The sequence below is a fragment of the Anguilla rostrata genome, chromosome 2 (genome assembly GCF_018555375.3).
Source record: "Anguilla rostrata isolate EN2019 chromosome 2, ASM1855537v3, whole genome shotgun sequence".
NCBI lineage: Eukaryota > Metazoa > Chordata > Actinopteri > Anguilliformes > Anguillidae > Anguilla > Anguilla rostrata.
Window position 1 is genome coordinate 11,964,103 of NC_057934.1, and position 14,593 is coordinate 11,978,695.

Consider the following 14,593-nt stretch of genomic DNA (forward strand, 5'->3'; position numbering starts at 1 on the left):
TTCACAGTAGTACATGAACGTGTAATGAACAGGAAAAGTGTATATTACATTCATTTTCAATTAATGTCTCAGAAACCATAAGTAATTTTTTAGGTTCTAATGCAATTTTATGTCAGTGGTATGATGCTGTAAATTGGCTAATGCTGATGCATTTAAAGGGTACAGGCTTTCTCTTTAGTCTAAAGGAAATGACAAACTGCTAGATTAGAAACTGTTTCCTAATTGCAAACATGTTCTGACATTTTCTCAACAGCTGGGATAGACAAGATTTGAGAAACATAACCACTAAGTGTGATTCGCACTAGTCACTGCTGACACTGCTACACTGCCTCAGTCCAGGGTGGAGTAACCGAACACCTGTTAGTGGCCAAGGAAACCAGCACTGAAAGTGACTATTGGCGACTTCTGAACTATGTGCCACCTGACTGCGAATGGCTGTTTGACTTTTGGGACCACAAAGTGCAGCATAAACGCTGACACCTGATCCCCTAGTCCAAAATGTTTTTTCTGCCCTTTGATGAACTGCAGTGCTGTGTGCCAGGAAATGTTTGAAGAGGTAATCAGGTGGAGAAGGACACTTAACCAGATGGCACGTGGGGCCAAAACCCTCAAGCAGTATAAACAACATCCAACTTTCAATGGTTGAGGGATGAGGTAGGTGAGGTAAAGTTCAGAAGAACTGGGGTGACAACGTGGACAAAATAGGTAATCTCCTTCAGCAGGGTCACCACAGCTCATGACCGGAATTTCTGTAGATCCTGTTATATGAAGGCCTTCACAATTGTCCATAAAAAAATGTTGTGAAGTTGAAATGTTGTGAAAACGATGCTTAATTTGTGTGTGTGTGTGTGTGTGTAGATAATCTCCCAATCCTACATATGTTAAAACATCCCAAATGGAATGGTGAACTCACATGATAAAAACTACACCAACATGCCCATCTGTAAAGCGATGCCCAGTTCACCTCCATCTACAGTACATCCCTACCTTTGTGCAGGCAATAACAGGATGCACTTCATAAATAAATCACCAGATCGTCCTCTTTTAGGGGTTACACTAAAATACTCTTCTGTTTCTTAAAGCCTATCTGCCGTCCTAAAAGCCATTATGGAATTTCTCAGCTTTAGAAACCTCAACTAAGATTATTTTTTTGGGGGATGTGGGGTGTTGTGTTATATTTGCATTAGCAACACCAGGCATCTGGTCCTCCTTAAGGAAAATGAACATTTCTCCTGTCAATCAAACACTATACTATTATATATATATATATATATATATATATATATATATATCATATTTCAAGTTATAGATTCTGTGATATATTCTGCCATGTCTTGTTCAGTTAAGTGTTTTATCTCATTTATCAAGAATGAAGTTACAATGCAAAGTTGGCACAAAACACTATTTTAACATTCAAAGACTGGTTGTACAAGACAAGGAAGGGACAGGCAGGGCAGTGCCAGTGCAGAGCAAACAGGAATTAAAGGACATGCTAGTCAGCACAAAGCACACACCTTAGCAGTGACAATAACGAGCAATCTCCACAGGATCCAGCACAGAACGAGCAAGGTCTGGCCTGTTCACAGTTACCATGGAAACCAAGGCTTCGATTTTTTTTTCTGGATTTGCCGTGGGGACATTCAAGATAGGAGTGGCCCTACAGTCACCAGAGTCACCACACAAGCACTGTTTATTATGTAAAAGTGTTTCACGAGAATGCAGAGCAAATGTTCACTTTGTTTACAAGTCCTCAGGTAAGCGTTTGTCTCTTGCCCAGAGTTTTGGAGGTAAGATTAGGAATGCTACATGCAAGAAGCAATGTAACTAAATAGATTGTACAGGTGTATATACTAAGAACAATGTAAACAGGGCCTATTTAAGGTGTGTTATGGTTTTTTAATTGTAGTATTATTGTACTATATATTCATATAGGTTTCACCTCAACCTACCAACCACAGTACAAGTATTAACACAAAGGATAATTTGCACCAAACAGCAAACAAAAATAGCAATTAATCATCCATGTACATACTTTGTGAACTTTACATAGAATCTTTACATAAAAGCTTAATAGTTATTTAAGATTGTTGAAGATGAAAGCCATGGTCAGGTGGGACTTTATTATCACTGCATTGACTGAGATACCTGTGCCTTATTTACTCCATATTAATAAACAGGATTTATTTTATTTTTTCTTTGATGTCCAGAAATTATTGCTCCAGAAATGGGTGTCTGAAAATCAAAACAATAATAAAAGATAGAAATACTAGATTGTAAACTCATAAAAATTAAGAGCTCCCTCTAGTGTAATTGATAGAACAGTGCAACTGATTGGGGAAGGATGGAATAAGATAATTTGACATAACCATGCAGTTGCCTGCAGAAACAATAGCAGATCAGTGAGACAAATGTAGGTTAAAATTCTATCTTCTAATCTATCTTCTGCGCAAAATTCACTTGTTTTATATGGGCCTATCAGTGCAATTGCACAATGTACATATATCAACAGGTCACCTGGGATGTAAAACATCCTTTTTTATGAGAGGGAACCTGCTGAGTAAAGAATTCTAATCCCTATTTATTGATATTTATTTCTAGTTTTGAGTTCCGTAAATACATTGTTTACATACGAGTGAACTGGAGAAGCCTTAGATAATCCGAAAGGGCAGACGAATTGGACGGAACAATGTCTTTAAATAGACCCATACTCCTGTTACAGCTGTTCCTCTCATTCCCCGATGGCATTAACGCTGGCCTTTTTTAGACACCGGGAGGATGCTGGTACACGTGCCACCCATTACACTGCTGCTAGAGACTTATGGCATGACGACAAAGTGCCGTGACCTGACGAGGCAGTTTTATACGCGGTGCAGAGAGCAGCCGCCACAAACAACTTTCCGCACGACAGGGCGATTACCAAATACAGAAGGTCACATTGTTTACCAGTTCTGAAAAACAGATGTCTCTCCTATCATATTGATCCCTTACTGCCTATTGGTTACCACCCAACCCGGCCCCCAACCCAACCCAACCCCCCTCCCCTCCCCCGCCCCCCACCTCTTTGCCAGAAAAGGATATAGGATGCACAAACATATGGAACAGCATGAAAAGCTTGTACATCAGTTTGAGAACCTTTTTTTTTTTGTTTTTTTAAGAAATGTTATAAAGTTTCAATTCGAGGAATGTTATTTAGCTTTTGCAGGATTTTTGTTGATTAGTTACATTATTATTGTTCAAAATTCAATTTCTTACTTACATGTAAACTTATAATAACCTTTTGAAACACCGTCCCCCAAACTGTCTATGTACCGTTTCTTTTTGTAATACACTTCAGACGTAAAATGAGAATGGTGTTGGTTCACCCAAGCCATGATTGGCTGAGGTCTGGAAGGTCACTCTCAACAGGAAATGACAGAGTAATGAGTCTGCAATCTAACAGGAAGCTCTTCTGAACAGGATAACACAAATAAGCATTTTACATTTAGCACAAAGAAAATGTGGACTATGTCAACATTATTGAATAATCCTTTGGAAATGTTTCTGTGCTAAGGATCTTTCCAGACAAAATGGGGGAGAGCGTGTAAGATTGTGTGTTGAATCAGTGTCTCCCTTAGTGAGGAGGGTAATAGAGTATTCAAAATTGCAATGTGTTCAGGAAATGGAAGATTTTGGGATGAAAATTGTGCTAGACCTATCTCTGCAAATATGCATAAGACCCACAGTTAGCCCATCAGCTGGAACACAATTTAGTATCAGCCTGTTTGTCATTCACTGTATAGTACCTGTAGCATAGAAAATTGTTTTTGGGGCTACTTTTAAGTGCTACCACACTCAACAGTCCTCCATTTGGCTCTCTGTGTTACTCTTGCTCTCGTAGAGTAAGAACTAACATTATGCTCATAAACTGGGGAGCAACCACTACATTATCAATAATAAAAATCTAATATATATATATATATATATATATAATTGGAGGTGGAGGCTGACTCCAGACTGCCTTGTTAAGCCATTGAAACGACCAACAACCACCATCCAATCATGCGCGCCTAAATTTCAGCAGTAAACAAATAAAGTGACAAATAAACAAACATATAGCAATCACTTACACCTGTAGCTAAAAATGTCTGGCTAAGAAGCCAGAGCATTACATTTTGTGTGAGAGAGTGTGTACGCATGAGGGAGTCGTTCCTTCATTCCATGGTCACAGTATCCATGGAGACTCTCAGGTCAGAGCAGAAAGCCATATGCTTGGCCTACGATTAAGTATTAGCCAACTGTTACAGTTTGAAAAGCTTCATTCAAATTGAGCAGGTAAACTTGGTCTGACCACACATGTATATATTCCCATTGGTTTCAATATTCAGCAAAATACATGTCTGGTATCTTTAAAAATAAACTGACAATGACAGTTTATTTTATGTTTTACTGAAAGAAGCTTGACAAAGGCTACTACAGGAAGGATCAATGAGTGCCATGTAAGATTAGCATCTGGTTGAGACCAAATAAAAGGTGTTCTCATTTTGTAAACCGTAGCATTGAGACATTTCAAAATTCCTCCGTAGAAATGTTTTGTTGATACTTGAAGACATTATTGCTTCTGCTGCTCACATTTCAGCTTTTTGTCTGAAACACAAGTTGCTAAGCCCACTTACACTACATGTTTCACCCATCCGACTGTCGTCTGCATGGGAACAGGATGTACGGAAGAGCATTACATTAACAGTGCTCTAAAAATATGGCATTCAAAATAAACAATTCAAATATGAATAAATATCCTTTAAGGAAAAGTCCGCCCAATTTAATGTGATTTCTCGAGACGCTGAAATCAGCAAAGAATATTTACCACATTTGAGAGGTAATTTTCTTTTTATTGCCAATTTTCTTAGAAAAATGAAAAAAGTGAAAAAGAACAAAACACAGAAGGCAACTGAACAAAGACATGAAATATAAAGTTTTAAGACAAAGCGAAGCTTCAAACGCTGAAGACCACAGCATAAAACATCTTCAGGGATCTTTTTGGATAACAAGAAAATGTTTGTATCATCATACTTTAAAACCATTACTTTTAAATGACAAACATTTAAATATTTTCTTTAAAAGAGATGACAATAATAATAATAATAATAATAATACCTGAATCAGTGCATATAAAATCACTAAAAAGACTGTTGTCTCGTATGACAGCTTACAAATTGTTTACTAAGGTTTACTAAGTTTTCAACCATTTCAAGACTAGTAGACAAATGTACTCGATATACAGTAATTGTATAAATCACTAACAAAAATGGCTACTGCTTGCATGTCAAGGAAATAGGACCAGCCTAGCGAAAAACGACATCATCAATAGCCATTGGCAAAAGGATCTGAACTGGACTGAATGTGCTCTAACGTTAATTCTATTCATACATCTCCTTTTGTAGAGCATGTCTTTTGAAAATGGCAAAATGGCAAATTACTTTCTGCAATCAAGTACAAAGAGTTTGAAAAGTCAGTAAGAAAGAAACATGGTTTTGGTGCCACCTTGTTCTGAGAATAAGGCACCATAATTCACTAGGCATAATGTGTATACTGCAAGGCAGTACTGAAGAACCCCAGGCCCTGGGCTTTGAAAATGCCCCAGGGTGAAGTTTAAAAAAAGTTACGTGTATAAATAAAAAATATATTTTTGGAAAAAATCTTGTGCGGTTGTACTTGAACAGAATTCATTAAAGTGCATTTCCTCATACACTCCAATCCCTGTCATCCAAACACACATGCATGGACAGTGAATTACAAGAATTGGAATTTGCATGGTAACACAATTCAATGTTCTTTTTTAAGTAGTTGTCTTCAACAGTGTCCATATAATATTCCTGCAGGTTGTTTCATAAAAGAAACCTAGAGAGTTCAAAACAGTTCTCCTCTGAACCCAACATGAGTGACCTTGAAACTGAGAATTGAAGGTATTTTCAGTCAGTGTAAATGTAAATGAGTCCAAGTCATGTGAAATGTACAATGAACAGCACTCTTACAGTAAACAATAGTTCAGTCTTCAAAATGTCTACCAATGCCAACACTTTCATTTAACTAGAGCCTCTTAAAACAAGGCCATAATGATACATTTTGAAGACGGAAAATATATAATGCCGAAAAGATGCTGCAGTCAAAACTGTTCGTTTCAGATTCGCTTTGAAAAAGGAAAACCTGCTCCAACCATTGTTGCAAATGCACAAAACATTGAAAGCCAAATTCAATGCACCATAAATACTATTTTCCCAACAAGACAGACCTTGTGGAGGTGAGAAAATATGTCTGCAGTGGTTGATGAAATTACACAAAAACTATTAGCAGGACAGCTCAGGGTTTTCTTGACAACTACTTAAGCTACAGAGGCTATTTTGTCACAGCTACTAGTGTATTCAATGTCACGTCTAGGGTTTTCTTTGTTCTTCTTGTCCCAGCAAGGCAAAGCAAACAGGAAGAAGCTGATCCCTCCTACCAAGACACAACTTCCACTGAAGTAGAACGCAAGGTCATACGAAAGCGTCCAGTCATAGAACCAACCTGGAAAAGAGAGACAAGACTTTCATTAAAGGACACGACTACCTGTAGCATTGCCGAGTCCACAACATGACAAGCATTACACCCTTTGAATGAAACAACAGCAGTTGACTTTATCCCTTTGGATGATTTTGCAAGACGTTCAACACCGCATACCTGTACAGTAATTGTAAGCTTTGGTGCGTGTCCAAACACACACAACAAAGACTGACACACAGCAAAGATCTTTTGGAGCTGCAGGGTAATAGCCTTACCTACAACTGGAGGTCCCAGCATAATTCCGAAACCACCAAAGAACATCAGGATCCCGTAGGCTTGAGTCAGGCCGTCGATGCCAATGATCTTGGTGGTGACGTAGGGTGTTATGGCCCAGTTCCCCGAGAAGAACCCCACTATCCCTGAGAGTACCTGGAGGCCTACATAGCTCTTGGTCACTGGAATGACGAGCAGAGCAACCCCTGTGCCGGCCACGGTGAAGGCGTAAAGGTACAGGCTGTTGATCCACCTAATGTCAGTCAGGATGCCCAACACCAGCTTGCCCAGCCCTGTGGTGATGGCCACGATGGAGACCAGCGGTATGACACTAACCCCGTCGATCAAGCCCTCGCTCAGGGCCACATCCTCCATGAACAGCACGGGCGGGAAGGCCCCCAGGCTGAAGAGGAAGAGGGTGACGCATAAGGAGACGAAGACGCGGTCGTGCAGGAACTCGGCTGTGGAGTGGAAGTACGTGGAGTAGGCCTTCTGCTTATTCTTGATGATCTTGACCAGGGCCAGGCCGCTCAGGAAGCTCTTCTCGTAGGCCAGAGAATCTTTGGTTTCCACAGCGATCAGCAGGTCGGTGGCTGTGGCGCTCTTCTCGGCTGTGCCAGGGGTGGTGGTGATGATGGACTCCTTGGGGGCGGGGAGCTTCTCGGACTGAGAGAAGAGCTGCTCCTCGGCCTTCTCATACGCCGCCTTCTGCTTGAGGTAGTAGCCGGGCAATTGAAGGGACCTCATGGGACCAGCGCAGGCGATGACGTTCAGAGAGATGGCTCCGATGATCAGCAGGCATCCGTCAATTCCAAAGAGCTCGATGAGCTCGTTCTGTCCTGTGGCGTACAGGAATCCTCCCACGCTTGTTCCTGGACAAAAACACACAGGTTGGAGGAGATTAGGCGATAAACCACACAAGGCATATACAGACAAACAAATATAACAAAGTTGCAGCGCTTCCAACAAAAGTGAAAAGTAGGCAGAGGTGGCTGTACCTGTTGTCACTATTCCAAGCGCGAGGCCACGTCGCTTGTCAAAGTACTGGCAGGTGATGGTCACCGTGGCAGCGTAAACCAGCCCAAGGCCCAGTCCTGTGCAAAACAAAGCAAAGATCTATCAGCGACAGTATCCCAAAAGCAAGACTAAGTCATACACAAAACATACATACATAGAACTATCAAAGTGCCAAATCCTATTAAGAATCACAGAACAAACATCATTCCATGAAGAACACAAAGATCACCACTATTAGGTTCTTTTCATTAGGTTCATTAATCTTTGATTAATGAGAGGCATCATTAGGGTATAGTTGGCATTCATAACAAAAGCCATGGCCACTGCCATTGTTCATCTCTTAAATTCTCCCCCCTCCTTCAACTGGACAGCAAGTAAAATCATGCTGGCATATAAACATTCCATGTTGTTTAAAGGTTTCTAGGGGTAGCCTACAACATTTGGACGACTCACAGACTCTTGTTAAACACCCTGACCTATTTTCAGACTGCCATGTTGTGTCAGAGGGTAGCAGCATTTTCAGCCAAAAAGCAGTGAATAGGGATCCTCTTACCAACAACTATTCCATAGGAGAAGATCAGGAACTCGACATTGGGGGCAAAGGCGCTAAGCATAAGGCCTCCTGCCACCATGACCCCGCTGAAGATTGTGACTGGTCTGGCACCGAAGTTCATCACACAAGCACTGCAGATGGGACCTAGGAACACAAAGACAAGCACAGTTTTTAAAATACACACGCACTCAAAATACCAAAGCGCTGTGACACTGCACTGTCTACACGTCATTGTCTTGACAGGAACAGGAATGCCATTGTAGAACTATAGCTGTTGACTCTTTGTGTTTACAGTTGGGCCTGGAGAGACAGAAGTCACACCACTTAAATCCACTAAACCTTCTGGGGCCAGAGGGAGAGGTTATCCAAGGCCACTGTTTTCATGGATTATTATATTCAAACATCACGTGACCTCTTCTTTGTTTGGTGAAATGAGGATAGCTTTTTTGCATGTTCATGAGTTAGTTCTGAAGTCATGTAAGGACAAAGGGAGCTTTCCCTGGAAATAACATGGATTTAAACCCATGCAAATCTCATATCAGGTTTGGGATTAACTCCCCTGAAGTCAGTTGGTTTTGTCATTTCTTACATTCTAACGCTCTGCTACTGCCATTATTTGAATGAAGATCATTCTTTCCTTCATTGAATATGAGAACTGCGCCCTTTTTCACTGACATAGAGCAAGAATAAACAGCACAATGTGCAAAAGAAATAACAAGATAACTCCGCCCTTTGGTAAAAAAAAATAGGTGGGGGTGTGGGGGGAGACTTCAACAGAAGACTTCAAAGAGAAGTTGCGCCCCTTTATCACCTGTTTCTTATGACACCATCTGCTGACTTACAAGGTATTAAAGATCAGGCAGGCGCCTTCAACGGGTCAGTGCAATCTGATGCCATAGTCCTGTATTGCTCTATTGGTCACCCTGACTAATGGCCCTGTTGGCATCAGTCTGTGGCAGGGTAGTGAGTGTAAAGCCAGAAGCAGGCATATCTCTGAGGCACTGGCTGAAATTAGCCCTTCAGAAGCCAATGCTATAGGACTGCATGGGCTGATTTCATAACAGTCATGGTCCAATAGGGAAGAAGCCATTGTCAGCACTGTGTTTTTTTCCCGTCTGTTTCCACTTTGCTCAAAGTAAGGAATAACACTTTAGCACAGAGACCGGTCCACTGGTCATGACCCTGCAATTTAAGAGCAGATAAGAACCAAGCAGAGTTCAGTAAGAAAACCCCTGTGCTAGTTTTTTTTTCTTTTTTTTTTTAAACCCACAAACCATTCATATTACCTGCTTTATTGGCCAGTGCTTTTTTAACAGCCTCCTTTTAATTCCACAAAGGCTGGGGCTACAACATTTTACATAATTAACTCTGGTTCTTCTATTGAACATTGTTCCACTATTCCAACAATAATCATCGATACGTGTCTATAGTATTCAGCATTTAAACATTCAAGGTTAAGTGTTTTGGCTGTGTCAAACAGTTCCTGTACTTACTTGCAATCAATCCAACACCAGACACCAGAGAACCAACCCATGCAGTCATTCCTTTGCCCTCCTGGAAAGCATCTAGCCACTCTGGGTAAAGGACTCCCACGGACTGGGGGGAGCCATAGGCAAGGAATTGGGCCATGAAAGACACCACCACAATGACCCATCCCCAGCCCCCATCCAGGGCTTTTGCAGAGCTCTGTGGACTCATCCTGCCGGTTAGGATTTAAGGTCTTAACAAGGTTTCCTACAAGAGATGAGAAAAACACAAAGAAAAAAGACATTGTAAAATTCAGCAACAACATATCAAGTGATGTTTTGTAAGCCAATCCACACAAATATAATCACCAAAGAATTATAACAAACAGACATAACGTTGTTTAGAGAAAACAACATTTAAGTCAACCAAATAACAGGAGACATATAGTCCTTTCTCATACCTCGATGTTATAATTAAGACCTTATCCTTTATGCCTGGTACACCAGGCAGGTAGTCTGCCAAACCAAGTCCTGGCTAATCAGCAGCTCTCTATCAGTCCACCGTCTCATTTTGTCTGCTTGGAAACCACACCTTCAAAGGAAGGAGATCCACGTAGGACACAACCTACTTAATTATTTGCCCTGCTTGACAGTTTTCTTGAACTCTCGCCCCTGTAATGCAAAGAATAGGCTACAACTTTTTTGGTGGTATCCGAGAATTTAAAAAAAGTAGATCCTATGCGCACTGCACAACTGCATCCACCAGGACAAGCTGGAAGACCGCCGGCGGAGTACCAGTAACATCCTTTTCCTGCCTTGCTGGCTAATAGTTTTCCATAGGATAAGTAATACTGTATTACGAGCAAACCGTGAGCCGAAACGTACGTTCTAATCATGATCACCATTTAGAAGGAACTCTTTTCAACCCTTTCAGCTACATAAAAACACTTAATGTGGATAAAGATTCAGAGAGCTAATTCTGTGATCGGAGATGACAATACTACATTCACTGTAAAGCCAAACCAATTCAGTAGAAGTCATGATTCAGTCGTATCGTATTATTAAGTATAAACTTGTCGACTGCATAGTTTACAGTTTTAAAAAAAGCGACCAATGTCGACTTACCACGGCAATTACAGACACCTGCAAAGCTGTCGATCAAGTGAGCACAAAGTTGCCAAGGTGAGCCGACATGAAGGACGATATCATAGCACTTTGCACGAAATTAAAACAAAACGGATGAAAGTAGGCAACATGTCATTTCTTCAAGTATAACGTTAAGCCCCTGGCTAAGAGGCTTCCTCTACAGTTAAATAGCAACTGTGAGCTCAAGCTCCACTAGGTACCGCTTTTGTTGCCAGGAGTGGAAACCGGTTTGAAGCTGTTCTCGCTGGTCTAGCTAAAATACGATGCTAAACTTCCTCCTGTTTTGTAGTTGGTATACAGCTGATCACACCGTCGAACTGTTTACTTGTCACTTGCTTATGTGAATATATTTAGGTTTTTAGCCAATTGTATGCTATTTGTGTGAAATCCTCAATCTATAGGCTTCATGTTCAGAAAATAGTATTTTATTAGTGTGTGATAGGCTAGGCGTGATATTTTAAAATAAAATTGACGATGGTATCACTACCCTAATCTGTCAAATCGGCTACCTGAGCGACTGTGTAAGAAATTCGAATACATTCTTTGCTATAGCCTACGATGTAGATTATTCCTCACAAGCGTATAAAATGTTTTCTAATGGAAACGTTATTTATTTTTATTCATACGTCATTGTTTATAAAGAAATTTAAACATTTGTGTCTGAATTTAGCAGCCTACGTTCACTAATGCTGCCGCATAAACCACAAGCTCACGATTTAAAATGTAGGATAATTGTCGCAGCTCGCTACGCTCTCAAACGCGTACCAGAACAGATATAGCCTATGTGCCACTGATGCAACGACTCGGGGCGCGATAGCAATCCCCGTTTTTAGCATTTAGACAAAGAACTTTATTATAGCCTACATTATCTCAAACACAGGGTATTTCGTTTCGAGAAATGGATCACTGTAACCAGGCTTCGGCCTAACTGGTTAAACGAATGGATTTTAAGTTCCCCACAAAACAGAGAAATTACTATAATGAAAATAAATCCCAAACACACTAATTATTGCAGGCGTTATTTCTCCAAATCGTGTGTTTTGTATTTGATCATTCAAAAATAAAGTTATGTATATTAAATGCAGTTTATAAACGTGCAAACGTACACAAAATATTTGATAACACTCGGCAACACTTGAATAGCTAAGAGGAGGCTAATTCACCACGAAATGATAATATAGGTGCGTACAATTACGGCAAAGTAATAGGCCTATTCTGGCTTGGTACATCATGTCTTTTTCTCCAGTTCCTTCTACGTAATTTCATTCTTGGGTGATCAAATAGCTATAATCACAAACAACATGTAGCCTACTATTTTTCTGCAATTTATTAAGCGCAGTTTGACATAAAATATTTCATATTTGACTCTGACATAGGCTATTTAGCTAAATTACATTAAGAGTAACATGGTTTGCACTTTTCCAACTGTTATCCCATGAAATGTTGAAATACTGCATAATGATAATAAATCAGATTTTGGTGCAGTGTATAGTAGTTTGAAACGTATCATGGAGAGATCTGATATCTATGAGAAATGAGGCGTATCATAATCTGCTTCACCACAGGCTCCGTTATAAACATATTGCAATGAAGATAGCCTACGAAATCTCACACGAGGTGGTATAGCCTGTGCTTGTGATGGTTTATGATTTCAGGCTACAGTGGGTTAGTGAGATTTTTTTTTCTTTCAGAATTTAATTAGCCTACTAGAGAATCACAAAAAAGAGACCACCGGGGACGCGTCACAGAAGCCTATTGGTTTTATTGTCAGCCTTAAGGATGCCCTTTCAGAGCAAAGTAAGGATTTCAAATTCCAAAACGCATGTCTTTCCGAAAGAAACATATATTATTTTTGTGTGTTATATCACACACTACACGAGCACAATACTTTATAGATGGCTGTCGTCTCAATCAAGATTTGATATAGTATTTAATTTCTGGACCTCTAACAATGTCCAAAGCTCACAGGACAGAGGTAGTTGATTGCCCTGCTTATTAATCATCCTTTGGATTCTGGCAAATATATAAAAAAGTACTAGATAAATTACACAAATCAGGGATTATGAGGGTGCATATGATCTAATTAACATTATCCCTTTCCTTTCACCTTCACTCCTGCCATTGTCCTAACTCTGAGCCTTAACTAACATGCTTTATGTAATTACACAATAATAGACTCATGTAGCAGCAATTATACACTTCATTTGCTCTTAATTGTACAGTATGACTTGCACTACGGTACAAAGGGCCCTTCTCCCAGACTGTCTTGACCCTCAAGGGTATGCTTGACTAGAATGTCAAATATTAATCAGGGGAATTGTCAGATTATTAGAGCGAGACTAACTACCCTCAAACTGTAGACATTAAGAACTTGAAACAAAAATTATTCTTGTACTTTTCCTGTTATGTCAAGGCCTATATTTTGGCCAAAGATAAGTACTCTCCTAAGTCTGACATCTCATGCCTTTCTCTGGCTCTTCAGATGAGGTATATACTAATTCCAGGGTTAAAGAAAGGATACGCATTATTTCAACAGGTCCCAATGTTCCCAAGACACTTTGATGGGGTTTCCCACAGATGGACCAATGAGGACTTACTAAATGGATTAAAAACTCTTAATCCTCTTTAACTTGAAAAAGAAAGAAAGAAAAAAGAAACTTACGTAAGTTGGAAGTTAATTGCATTCAGTCAGTGTCTTAAATCAAAGCCAGTTCTGCAAAAAAGGTTCACATTCACATAAAGGTGGAGACAAACCAAAAATAGATTAATGGCATTAAAACGGAACAAAAACTTGATTACAGCCAAGATGGATACTTATCAAATCTAAAATCCACTCAGAGAAGTGATACAGAACGTTCTTGAAACTTGAAAGTCTTCACCATTGGCTGGGCAGGAGGACTCGATGTCTTTCCTGATAAGCTATGAAAATGAAAAGGTATCTTTGTGAAACTGATGAAGCACAAGAAAAGGGCTAGACTAATACTGTAAATTATGCTATCATCATTTACACACTCAAGAGGCATTATTACAGTAATTACTGTAACTGTATGAAGTACAGTAGTTTCACATACACAAAGGACAGGTGTTTGTTGGGTATTATGGCACACTATGGGCCAGATCAAGTCAGGGCTATTTCACTGCCTGTCAGCCGGAAGAATTGCGGGGTAACAAATAATCAGTCGTGTCGTCACACACAGAGTTTCAGTCGCCGGGGTAACCCTTGCCTCATTGCCCAGTCACAGCTCCCCTCGATGGTTGGACCAAGACATAGAAGTATTACCTATTTTACAGCCAATATATCTTGTTTTCTAAATATCTCCTATAGAAGTGAGAACAGTATCTTTGTTATGACCAAATGCTGGCAGATTAAATTGTTTTCTTAGAGAGGAAATATGACCACCATACAAACACGAGGTGAAACCTGACAAACTGGAGACTTGCAATTATAACACTAGATAGACAAATGGGAGAAGGGTGGTCATTTTTCAAGAGGCTGAGCCCAGCCGAAAAACAGCAGGTCGTTAATTTAAGTTATACATTTAAAGCAGTTTTACTTTTTGCGACACCACAAGTCTCACAGTTTTAGAACATACAGTAAATAGAAAATGTGCGCAAACAG

The 14,593-nt window shown here is 40.0% G+C and overlaps 1 protein-coding gene across 2 annotated transcripts; it reads right to left on the reverse strand.

The window, feature by feature from the left end:
* Window positions 1-4,847: 4,847 nt before the first annotated feature.
* Window positions 4,848-11,203, reverse strand: slc16a9b (solute carrier family 16 member 9b). Of its 2 annotated transcripts, XM_064320246.1 has the most exons (7): window positions 10,954-11,203; window positions 10,290-10,500; window positions 9,856-10,096; window positions 8,363-8,506; window positions 7,791-7,886; window positions 6,795-7,664; window positions 4,848-6,543 (listed from the first exon to the last, which is right to left on the reverse strand). In XM_064320246.1, the coding sequence occupies exons 3-7, from the start codon at window positions 10,058-10,060 to the stop codon at window positions 6,359-6,361; spliced, it is 1,500 nt and encodes a 499-aa protein (XP_064176316.1). In that variant the 5' UTR covers window positions 10,061-10,096; window positions 10,290-10,500; window positions 10,954-11,203; the 3' UTR covers window positions 4,848-6,358. The 2 variants fall into 2 exon arrangements, with proteins under 2 accessions (XP_064176316.1, XP_064176310.1); XM_064320240.1 differs by lacking the exon at window positions 10,290-10,500.
* Window positions 11,204-14,593: the final 3,390 nt, after the last annotated feature.

Coding starts and splice junctions, on each gene's coding strand:
- slc16a9b (XM_064320240.1), bottom strand. CDS start 10,060: ATGAGTCCACAGAGCTCTGCAAAAGCCCTGGATGGGGGCTGGGGATGG. Junction 7,887..8,362: donor CTCCTATGGAATAGTTGTTG/GTAAGAGGATCC, acceptor TGTTTTGCACAG/GACTGGGCCTTGGGCTGGTT. Junction 6,544..6,794: donor GCTGGGACCTCCAGTTGTAG/GTAAGGCTATTA, acceptor TCTCTTTTCCAG/GTTGGTTCTATGACTGGACG.